Source organism: Oncorhynchus nerka, linkage group LG16 (genome assembly GCF_034236695.1).
Source record: "Oncorhynchus nerka isolate Pitt River linkage group LG16, Oner_Uvic_2.0, whole genome shotgun sequence".
In the NCBI taxonomy this organism is placed as follows: Eukaryota; Metazoa; Chordata; class Actinopteri; order Salmoniformes; family Salmonidae; genus Oncorhynchus; species Oncorhynchus nerka.
The window spans coordinates 2,558,766-2,571,390 of NC_088411.1; the positions used below are offsets into that span (position 1 = coordinate 2,558,766).

Here is a 12,625-nt window from a genome sequence, read left to right on the forward strand (position 1 = left end):
GTGATCTACAGTAGGCTACTCATCTACTATAGTACTGCAGACAAAAAAAAAGTTCAGTTGTTGAATTTTTCAATTTCCAAAAACCACAGGATCACAGGAAATGCACAGTGAGAGTCCATTTTATTATGAGTTCAACAGCACCAACTTCAGTTAATTTAGTTAAGAGAAAAAACATTGTTCTTAATGATCAGGTTAATATGTCTCCAGTCACTGGTGATAAGTACCTCATTTCAGACAAAGCTTCTCTCCAGATCTCTAACAGATATGGTTCTGAGAGGGTAAGAGGTGAGGAAGAGGGGAAGGTAGGGCACAGCGGAGGGAGGAGGGGACAGCCTGGGTGGTACAGAGATGGTGGAGGGTGTGTTAGAGATGAAAGATCCATTACCAGATCCCCGCACCTCTCCCTTTCTGTCCATTGCACCGACGGAACCGTGGAAGAAAACAGGAGGTGCCTCTGGGAGGTCAAGGGTCAACTCTTTGGCGAGAGAAGGTAAGAACGAGAAAAAGAGACGGACAGAGAAAGAGTCAACAATAAGAGAGATCACAAGTGCAGTAATTTCTATATAGTTTCCAATGGTTCCAAAACTAGCCCAACATTTTTTAGTGTAAAATTATGTATTAGTATTGAAAAGGAGTTAGTTCTATTACCAGAGTCATCGTGGAGCTGGGTGTGCAGGTACTGGTGCTTGGTGTAAAACTGCATGTAGATGCAGTAGACCATGCCCATCAGCACCACAGTTCCCAGGGCAGCAGCTATGAACAGGCCCAGTTTGGCGTTGTCGTGGCCCACATTCGCATCTGATGGGAAACAGTGACACATTGTTACCCATCTCTGAATATCATATCAAAACAAGTAAAAGTGAATTCTTTGTATATTCATACATCCCTTCATACACCAGCCTTTCAGATGGACTATAACCCACCCTCAAACAGTACTACGTACAGTATTATTTGTGAACAAAAGCCACAACATAAGTAGCCCAGAACTACAAATAAACAACAAATTAAGCCCACCCCTTCCGCTCTCTCCATTTCTCCCAACAACTGCCCGTCAGTGATTTCTTTCCCCTCTAACGTGAATTCAACATTTGTCTCTCCCAGACCCTGTATCTATGAACATTTCCCCGTTGTGACTCTCACTCACACATTTGTTTTGAAGTGATCTCGGTCTCCTCTTTACTCTTCAGCACATCCTGGATGTGTGCTGCTGCAGGAGCCAGTTGTGGTAGTACTCCAGGGGCAGGTTGAGGCTGGGTATTGATAAACTCCTCTGACTTGTGTGTGCTCTGGGACCAGCTCGCTGGGAGGACCAGACAGAGACACATGGCCACCAGGCAGGCCATGAGGGCATCCATACTAGCAGGTTCACCTTTAAAAAAAAGAGGACTTCTTTGGAGATCAGAACTGAAATCACTTCCATGTTGCTACTTTATCACGCTCTGAGTGCACACAGTTAAAATGTATCCCTTTCATCGTTGAGTTCTACATTAGGATATTTAGAGTAGTCACAGAGAAGCTCCTGTAATTACTGTTCTTATTATGAGCATCCAACTACCACACAGCTCAAAAGACAACTTTTTGTTGCAACATTTACCTTTTGGCTCCACAAGCATTTCGCTACACCTACAATAACATCTGCTAAATATGTGTATGCGACCAATACAATGCCAAGTCTTGAAATACGCGGTTTAAGCTTAGTAATCACAATTGACTATTTATTTAAATTCTCATGCATTTCCATGTATATTTAGGTTGTTACTCTCCCATTCAATTATATAATTAGATATACAAATCAGATATAGGAATATGTACATTACCAGTTCTTTAGCTGGTTTGGTAGCCACTCCCGTCTGTCAGGTGTGTTCACTCAGCTGTTCTTTCCCTCCTCTCGCTTTATCTGTACCCTCGGATTCCGCTCCCAGTGTCCCTAGATGATTGACAAAACTGCATCCAAGACAACTGCTGTCCCCAGCCACCCATATATCCAAACAGAGAATACACACACACATACAGTATGAAAGGGACATGCGATGCATAAATACATGGAGTGAATTCGGAAAGTATTCAGACACCCTTGACTTTTCCCACATTTTCTTACAGCTTTATTCTAAAATGGATAAACACAATTCCTCATCAATCTACACACAATAACCCATAATGATGAAGCAAAAACGGTTTAGATTTTTTTCCAAATTTATATATAAAAAAAAACTGAAATACCTTATTTACATAAGCATTCAGACCCTTTTCTATGAAACTCGAAACTAAGCGCAGGCGCATCCTGTTTCCATTGATCATCCTTGAGATGTTTCTACAATTTGGACTCCACCTGTGATAAATTCAATTGATTTGACAAGGCAAACACCTGTGTATATAATGTCCCAAAGTCGACAGTGCATGTCAGAGCAAAAACCAAGTCATGAGGTCGAAGGATTTATCTGTAGAGCTCCGAGAAAGGATTGCACAGATCTGGGGAAGGGTACCAAAATATTTCTGCAGCATTGAAGGTCCCCAAAAACACAGTGGCCTCCATCATTCTTAAATGGAAGAAGTTTGAAACCACCAAGACTCTTCCTAGAGCTGGCCGCCCGGCCAAACTGAGCAATCGGGGGAGAAGGGCCTTGGTCAGGGAGGTGATCAAGAACCTGACGGTCACTCTGACAGAGATCCAGAGTTCCTCTGTTGAGATGGGAGAACCTTCCAGAAGGACAACCATCTCTGCAGCACTCCTCCAATCAGGCCATTATGGTAGACTGGCCAGACGGAAGCCACTTCTCAGTTAAAGATACGACAGCCTGCTTGGAGTTTGCCAAAAGGCACCTAAACGACTCTCAAACCATGAAAAACAAGATTCTCTGGTCTGATGAAACCAACATTGAACTCTTTGGCCTGAATGCCAAGCGTCACATCTGGAGAAAACCTGGCACCATCCCTACAGTGAAGCATGGTGGTGGCAGCATCATGCTGTGGGGATGTTTTTCAGCGGTAGGGACTGGGAAACTGGTTAGAATTTAGGGAAAGATGAACAAAGCAAAGTACAGAGATCCTTGATGAAAACCTGATCCAGAGCGCTCAGAACTTCAGACTGGGGTGAAGAAGACAATGACCCTAAGCACACAGCCACGACAATGCAGGAGTGTCTTCGGGACAAGTCTCTGAATGTCCTTGAGTGGCCGAGCCAGAGCCCGCACTTGAACCCGATCAAACATCTCTGGAGAGACCTGAAAATAGCTGCGCAGCGACGCTCCCCATCCAACCTGACAGAGCTTGAGAGGATCTGCAGAGAAGGGGAGAAACTCCCCAAATACAGGTGTGCCAAGCTTGTAGCGTCATATCCAAGAAAGGCTATAATCGCTGCCAAAAGGTGCTTCAACTGAAGTACTGAGTAAACAGTCTGAATACTTAAGTAAATGTGATTTTTAAAATATTTGTATACATTTTTCCTAAATTCTAAAAACCTGTTTTTTTATTTGTCATTATGGGATATTGTGTGTAGATTGATGAGGGAAAAAAACGATTTCATCCATTTTAGAATAAGGCTGTAACAAAATGTGGAAAAAGTCAAAGGGTCTGAATACTTTCCGAATGCACGGTATATGGTCGTATATCAACCATGGTGAGGCCGCCTCCTTACCGTTTCTCTGTTCCAGGCGGTGTAGGTGGGCCGTTTGAAGCACATCCTCAGCAGGCTAGCTCCCAGCAGCCCCAGCATGGCCAGCAGACACACGTACTTCCACAGGTACTTATACATCACAGGAGGGCGCCAGTGCAGCATCTTCTCTACGTCATCAAGAAACCTGGACATTCAGATACACAAGACATTGATCAGTGACAATGGGGAACAAACACAGCAAGTCGACCTGAAGGATCGATGCTGTGAATCCCTGTTTGTAATCTAAATTTGTATTAATCCAAAAGTATGACTATTTCTTCATCAATGAAAATTCCTCTTTCGGGAAAGAAGTTGTCATTTCATTTCTGAGGGACATCATGTGATTTATGTGGTCAGTGTAGTTAATAGGTTCTTACCGGTCAGCGCCGTATACCCAGGACACGCTGAAACACTCAAACACCACCACGATGATGAGGGGCAGGGTTGCGGAGTAGTCGTCAAACATCATTACAAAGTAGTTCCCACAGCGCTGCGTGAACAGCATGCCAATCAGAAAGCTGATGATGCAGCTAAACACTGGGGAAGGGAGAGAACATTACAGACACCACACAGATACACTTGGCATATTTAGTAAAGAGGAGTGAGGACTAACACTCAGACCCCATTAGGATGCCATTTTATAACACTTCTATATGAATAAGAATTCAAATGTTTATACAAATGAATAGTTTCATCCAGTGGTTCCCAAACTTAGGGTCAGAAAGAAACCTAAGAAACCTGATAGAAAAAGGGGCTCGTGAGCGAAAACATGGACACAGACAACATCTCTCTCTCTCTTTACCTGTGAGCTTGGTCTTGTGGCGCTTCAGCACTTTGAAGTTGTCGGTGAGGGGTGTGAGGATGCCCTCCAAGGTGCCGAACATGGTGCTGAGGCCCAGGTTGAGCAGCATGAGGAAGAACAAGGCCGACCAGAAGGGACAGCCCGGGAACAGAGTCATGGCCTCTGTGAAGGCTATGAATGCCAGCCCTGTGCCCCCCACACCCTGAAAGAGAGGGACAAGGAGAAAGGGAAGGGGACATTTACATGTATCATGATATAGCCCAACAGATCCTAACTATCTTAACATATTTAAATTTGAGCAATAAACCTGCTAAAATTACATTACTAATTTACGAGGAGTGGGTGGAAGAGCATACACTAGGCTGCAGGGCTGGTTGGTTTTCAAATAAAGAGGGCAAAGCTGTAACAAAGAATACAGAGTTGAGATGCAGTAAAAGAAAAGGCAGGCTAGAGTGCAAGATCAACCATTTACCTTGTTCACCTCCTCCTCTAGGCTGCAGTCGGTGAGGTTGCCAGGGACCTTGGCTCCGTGAGCCGTGAACCAATCCCTGTAGGTCTCCAGTGGTACCGAACTGGGGTCAGAGATGTTAAACCTGGGTAGCAGGTCCCGGTCTAAGGGACCCATGGAAAACTGCTCAGACAGCTTCTCCAAGTTACTGAGAGAGGGGAGTGTGGAGAACAACCAGTCAGTTTATTATGTACTATCGCTACGACCGAGTATTTTTTAATGACCGAGTAGATATGCATGTAGATATATAATAATATCTAACTAAACATAACACCAGAAACAGTCCCCGAACACAGGGCATTTCAATATAGCCCCTTTTCATCCCAACACACACACACACACACACACACACACACACACACACACACACACACACGAGAGTACAAAGAGATCAAAAACAATACCCTTTCCCCGCCCAAACACACACCGCCTCACGCAGCGCATGGCGACTTCCCTGGCGCGGAAGCCCAGCACGGCGAACACCACCAGCGAGGCGAGGACAGAGGTGAGGAAGTTGATGGTGGAAACGGTGAGGGCGTCACGGTGGCAGTTGTTGCTGGTTGTAGGAGGAATAGGCCATGACTGAGCCAAAGCCCAGGCCAAGAGCAAAGAAGACCTGCGTAGCCACCTGGCGCCATACCTACATCTCACCCCAGATCTCCAGCTGGATTGGGGGGAGAGAGAGAAGGGGCGGTCAGTGGCTAGACACTGGCACAGTGCACTGAATCCTACCATGATAGATACAGTATCTAGGCCTAGTGAATTATTGATCGCAAGGAGTTTGTGTGTGAATTGCCATGGTTGCAAAAAATGGAGTAATTCTGAACCACATACCCCTTTAGAACAATCAGGATCCCACAGTTAAAAAAATACAATAAAAGGGTTTGTTTGTCAGTGTGTGCTTAATAAGCAGTCCCAGTATTAGGCTGTATGTAGTAATATTTGCCAGGTTATCATATTTACTTCCGGAACCAGAAGTAGGTGGTGGGACTACTGGCTGTGCATTCCTCCACTGAGATGAAAGACAAAGACAATGGTCAGGTTCACATCAGGCTTCTATTGTGTTTGTACTTGGACAACATTACTGAAAATGTTAGGCAATGAATGAGTGATGGTTGTGTCCTAAATGGAAACCTATTCCTTATATAGTAGTGTTAGGTTCTAATTTTGAATAAATAACTCACGGACACTAGAGAAGCTTAACCAAGTTCAATTCTTCCCAACGGGTCGTTACAGCATTGCATTATTCTTGCTAAGCAGGGAACTAAGTGATATGAGCCTTCAACAGTATCTTATCAGTACTTTCACATGCGATTGTTTTCCCTGCACTCAGCTCCTCCCAAACTTCATTATGGCACCCCTCATGTCTCTTATGTAACTTGTGTTGTGGTACCATGTTCAGGACACTCTTCCCAAGGTAAAGGGTACTGGGAAGAGTTCCCTAAGTAGAACAGGCTTCAGCCGATGATCACATTGTAGTAGAGAGCAACAAAGCAACACACCTGAAAGGAGAATAGCTTAGATCAAATCCAATTTTAAATTGGTGACTTTAAAACAGAGGTGAATGGCTGTGATAGAAGTAAACTGAGGATGGATCAACAACATTGTAGAAAATCCTTCATTTCTCTTAATGTTTACAATTAATTATATTGGAAATACAACAAAAAACCTTCATATTGTCACGTTCTGACCTTAGTTCTGTTGTTATGTCTTTGTTTTAGTATGGTCAGTGCGTGAGTTGGGTGGGTTGTCTATGTTCCTTTTTCTATGTTTTGGGATTTCTGTGTTTGGCCTGGTAAGGTTCTCAATCAGAGGCAGCTGTCAATCGTTGTCCCTGATTGAGAACCATACTTAGGTAGCCTGGTTTCACTTTTGAGTTGTGGGTGATTGTTTCCTGTTGTAATGTTTGTTTCACATTTCAGGACTGTTTCGGTTTTCGTTTGTATCATTCACTTTGTTGTTCTGTATTCTTTAGTGTTCAGTTGAATAAACTGAAATGGACACTTAGCACGCTTGCACAGTGGTCCGATCTCTCCTACTCCTCCTCAGAGGAGGAAGATGAAACCCGTTACACATATCAATCATACATTTTCAGAATCCATTGCTTGTGTCAACTTATTTTTTATTTTTTATGTTGGTTTAATCTTAATTCACTGAAAAACAATGCAAGGAAACCTGTACAGAATAACAATATTACAAAGCATGAATGTGTGGCAAAGATATTAACTTTAAGTCCTGAAAACAAAGCGTTATGTTTGGGGCAAATCCAACAACACATCACGGAGTACCACTCTTCATATCTTCAAGCATGGTGGTGGCTGCATAATGTTATGGGTATGTTTGTCATCGGCAAGGACTGGGGAGTATATGATTAAAAAAATAAAGAAATAAAGCTAAGCACAGGCAAAATTCTAGAGGAAAACCTGCTTCAGTCTGCTTTCTAACAGACACTGGAAGACGAATTCACCTTTAGGCAGGACAATAACCTCAAACACAAGGCCAAATATGCACTGGAGTTGCTTACCAAGACGACATTGAATGTTTCTGAGTGGCCTAGTTACAGCTTTGAGTTAAATCGTCTTGAAATCTATGGCAAGACTTGATAAATAGCTGTCTAGCAAATGATCACAACCAATTTGAACTGAGCTTGAATAATTTTTTAAAGAATAATTGCAAACATTGCACAACCCAAGTGTGCAAAGCTCTTAGAGACTTACCCAGAAAGACTCACAGCTGTAATCGCCGCCAAAAGGTGATTCTAACTAGAGGTCGACCGATTATGATTTTTCAATGCCGATACCGATTGTTGGATGACCAAAGTTCCTTGCTCAGAACATGATAACAAATGAAAGCTGGTGGTTCTTTTTAACACGAGTCTTCAATATTCCCAGGTAAGAAGTTTTAGGTTGTAGTTATTATAGGAATTATAGGACTATTTCGCTCTATACCATTTGACCTTTGACTATTGGATGTTCTTATAGGCACTATAGTATTGCCAGCCTAATCTCGGGAGTTGATATGCTTGAAGTCATAAACGGTGCTGTGCTTCAAGCATTGCGAAAAGCTGCTGGCAAAATCATTGAATGAATGCTTACGAGCCTGCTGCATACCTACCACCGCTCAGTCAGACTGCTGTATCAAATCATAGACTTAATTATAATGAAATAAACACTCAGAAATACAAGCCTTATGTCATTAAATATGGTAAAATCCAGAAACTATAATTTTCGAAAACAAGACGTTTATTTTTTCTGTGAAATACAGAACTGTTCCGTATTTTATGGAACGGGTGGCAACCCTACGTCTAAATATTGCTGTTATATTGCACAACCTTCAATGTTATGTCATAGTTATGTACAATTCTGGCAAATTAATTATGGTCTTTGTTAGGAAGAAATGGTCTTCACACAGTTCGCAACGAGCCAGGCGGCCCAAACTGCTGTATATACCCTGACTCTGCTTACACTGAACACAGTGTAAGCAGAGTCAGTGTGACACAATTTCAGGCACCGCATTGATTATATGCAACGCAGGACAAGCTAGTTAAACTGGCAATATCATCAACCATGTGTAGTTAACTAGTGATTATGTTAAGATTGATTTTTTTTTATAAGATAAGTTTAATGCTAGCTAGCAACTTACCATGGCTCTTTGCTGCCTGCACTCGCATAACAGGTGGTCAGTCTGCCACGCAGTCTCCTCATGGATTGCAATATAAATCGGCCATAATCAGCGTCCAAAAATGCTGATTACCGAAGAACTTGAAATCTGGCCCTAATTAAATCGGCCATTCCGATTAATCGGTCGACCTCTGATTCTAACATGTTTTGACTCAGGGGGTTGAATACTTAAGTAAATTATTTTAATTTTTGTTCATTCATTTGTTAGAATTCTTCCACTCTGACAGTAGAGTATTTTGTGTAGATTGGTTTTATTTGTAAATTGTAAACATTTTAATCCCACTTTTTAAAAACAAATTGTGGAAAAAGGGGTGTGAATATTGTATAGTTGTTAACTAACATGAGTTGGACAGACAAGTGTAGGGCACGAGACGCAACTGAAATTTTGCTGGTCGGGCGACGAAGAGGGTGGAGGAGCCTTGAATTGAAGCGCTGGGTATCTAATGACATTATCTGAATTAGGCCCAGAGAATTATACCTACGGAGGAGCGGCTTCTATGGAGGAACTTTGAATGTCTTTGAACTTCCGAGAGTTGGATTAACGTTGGACCAGAGCTAGCTAGCTAACAAGCTTGTGTGTGCAGAGCGTCACCAGAATTCAAATAAAAACACGCCTTAGTAGTTAATAAATCCAATGTGAAACATTATAGCTATAGTATCCTTAACTGGCATCGAAAAAGTTAATCCATTATTTTCGAATTAAAAATCTCTTGCCGTAACTTTTTTATCATGTTTGTTACGTCAGTAGGCTACAGCAGCCTATGCTTCGGATGTGGAGGGGCAGGTAGCCTACACACGCACTGGTAAAGATGATCAACTGGCAGGCAGACACTGGAATACGTTTCTCATAGCCCCTTTCATATGACAACATTTTTCCGCATCTTTTCTTTATATGTGAAAGGTATTGCCAGTACGAAAGCCAAAACGTTTATTGGCGCCAAACAACCTAGTAATAATTTCCTAGTAATACAATTCTGCCAACGGTTTATGAAATGTAGCCGTAATGCCGAGGTGGCATTGACACACACACTACGCTCTTAAACTCAATGGTTGCTAGGCAGCGCTCATTAACCATCATCGTGCCGGTTCTAAACTTTGCAAGGCATGTCACTTCCCCCATCTCTTCGTATAGCCCACCACTAAGCATGCACTGTTTTCTTTACCACAACTGAATCGATCCATAAAGAATTACTGTGGTAATAAATATCACAGAATTACAAAAAATATTGAAATAAAGTAGGTTAATACAATTGAAGGAATGTATCAAAATGGTTGCTTACCGAAACTCCCAAAGTTACCCCATCGTTCCACAGCTTCCTGCTCGTGGAGACGCACAAAATAAGCAGCGTTGCTACTGCTGACTCCTCTCTCATTCTGATAGAGGACCCACTGGGTCACGAAGGTGGGTTATTGGTCTTGAAAATCGACACCAAATGCTCTGTTATTCCAACCCACTCTATTTTGTTGGGGATATGACGAGAAAATCCAACTTCAACAGGCCATACCTCAAATGACTGTTTGACCTGTGATAGATTCAGGTTTGACCATTTCCCTCATAGCTCAAACTTTTCTGGATGAACTCAAAAGGGCAGTGGACCCAGCAAAACGTTGGTTAAAAACGGAAAGCTGCGACACGACACTTCAAGGTTTCACTCAGTCTACCTCACCTCTAACCAAGCGTCTCCTACTAAAACTAGCATTGACACAGAACAGATGCTGATTGGGATAGATTTAATTGACTGTTTGGTACCACTAATGGATTGGAAAACCAACCAAGTTTGGTCACAAATAACTATGCCAACTCCGTTGACTCCACCGCCTTCGTCGAAGGCCACTTGCAATACATTATGCAGGACCAAGGTAAACTACGAGGGACTTCTAGTGGGTGCTGAGGGCATCCTGCCACAGTCTAACAGAATCCAAGCAGTCTGCTACATCAGAACACTTACAATCATTCATGAGGTGCGCAGTTTCTTGGGAGTATGTAAGTACGAAAACTATGCCGACTTGTCAAAGCCTTTGGCAAGTTAGTTTGGGATGCCACTCACAACGAAGCTGTTACTTCCTTGAAAAACCTGCTTTGCGAGGCACCCTTGTTGGGGTATACCACCACAAAGACCTTTTTGGAAGTCAGTTCCTCAGAGCACTGCTTTAGTGCTGGGTTGTAGAGCCACACGCAACAGGTCTACGGAAATAACACCATTCGAGATGACGGGACAACAAATGACACTTCCACTGCAACTCCTATACAATCCAGGAGATGTCACTGCAGCCACCGCCAACACGGCTCATCAATACGTGGCGGACTTGCGAACCCACCTCCAGACTACCATTGCATGCGCTCAAGGAAAGTTGGAAAGAAGTGCAAAGGTGACAAGACCCATTACGACAAAAAGGCCTCACACCATGTGTACAAGGTCTGGGATAAGGTGTGGTACTACATACAGTTGAAGTCGGACGTTTACATACACTTAGGTTGGAGTCATTAAAACTAGTTTTTCAACCACTCCACAAATGTCTTTTTAACAAACTATAGTTTTGGCAAGTCGGTTAGGACATCTACTTTGTGCATGACAAGTCATTTTTCCAATAATTGTTTACAGACAGATTGTTTCACAATTCCAGTGGGTCAGAAGTTTACATTACACTAAGTTGACTGTGCCTTTAAACAGCTTGGAAAATTCCAGAAAATTATTCATGACTTCAGAAACTTCTGATAGGCTAATGTACATCATTTGAGTCAACTGGAGGTGTATATATGGATGTATTTCATGGCCTGCCTTCAAACTCAGTGCCTCTTTGCTTGCCATCATGGGAATATCAAAAGAAATCAGCCAAGACCTAAGAAAAACAATTGTAGACCTCCACAAGTCTGGTTCATCCTGGCGTGCAATTTCCAAACACCTGACCACGTTCATCTGTACAAACAATAGTACGCAAGTATAAACACCATGGGATCACACAGCCATCATACCGCTCAGGACGGAGATGCGTTCTGTCTCCTAGAGATGAACGTACTTTGGTGGGAAAGTGCAAATCAATCCCAGAACAGCAAAGAACCTTTATGAAGATGCTGGAGGAAACAGGTACAAAAGTATCTATATCCACAGTAAAACAAGTCCTATATCAACATAACCTGAAAGGCCGCTCAGCAAGGAAGAAGCCACTGCTCCAAAACCACCATAAAAAAGCCAGACTACAGTTTACAACTGCACATGGGGACAAAGATTGTACTTTTTGTAGAAATATCCTCTGGTCTGATGAAACAAAAATAGAACTGTTTGGCCACAATGACCATGGTTATGTTTGGAGGAAAGAGGGGATACTTGCAAGTCGAAGAACACCATCCCAACTGTGAAGCACGGGGGTGGCAGCATCATGTTGTGGGGGTGCTTTGCTGCAGAAGGGACTGCATTTTGTGGATATATTGAAGCAACATTTCAAGACATCAGTGAGGAAGTTAAAGCTTGTCATTAACAATGACCCCTAGCATACTTCCAAAGTTGTGGCAAAAGGACAACAAAGTCAAGGTATTGGAGTGGCCATCACAAATCCCTGACCTCAATCCCATAGAAAATGTGTGGGCTGAACCGAAAAAGCGTGTGCGAGCAAGGGGGCCTACAAACCTGACTCCAGCTCTTGTCAGGAGGAATGGGCCAAAATTCCAAAAACGTATTGTGGGAAGCTTGTGGAAGGCTACCCGAAAGGTTTGACCCAAGTTAACCTCACTAGGGTAGGGGGCACTATTTTCACCTCCGGATGAAAAGCGTGCCCAAAGTAAACTGCCTGCTACTCAGGCCCCGAAGTTAGGATATGCAGATAATTAGTAGATTTGGATAGAACACTCCAACGTTTCTAAAACTGTTAAAATAATGTCTGAGTATAACAGAACTGAAATGGCAGGCGAAAACCTGAGAAAAATCCATCCAGGAAGTGGGATTTTTTTATGTTTGTAGTTTTCCATTGACTGCCTATACAGATTC

At 42.8% G+C, this 12,625-nt stretch overlaps 1 protein-coding gene and 1 pseudogene across 1 annotated transcript; both read right to left on the reverse strand.

Moving 5' to 3' along the window:
- Window positions 1-101: 101 nt before the first annotated feature.
- On the reverse strand, window positions 102-1,929 carry LOC115144513 (uncharacterized). Its single transcript, XM_029685564.2, has 4 exons — window positions 1,818-1,929; window positions 1,145-1,369; window positions 649-798; window positions 102-475 (listed from the first exon to the last, which is right to left on the reverse strand). Exons 2-4 carry the CDS (start codon window positions 1,353-1,355, stop codon window positions 231-233), a joined length of 606 nt encoding a protein of 201 aa, XP_029541424.1. The 5' UTR covers window positions 1,356-1,369; window positions 1,818-1,929; the 3' UTR covers window positions 102-230.
- Window positions 1,930-3,607: 1,678 nt separating this feature from the next.
- LOC115144275 (sodium-dependent neutral amino acid transporter B(0)AT2-like) overlaps window positions 3,608-12,625 on the reverse strand; it is a 36,454-nt pseudogene continuing 27,436 nt past the window's right edge.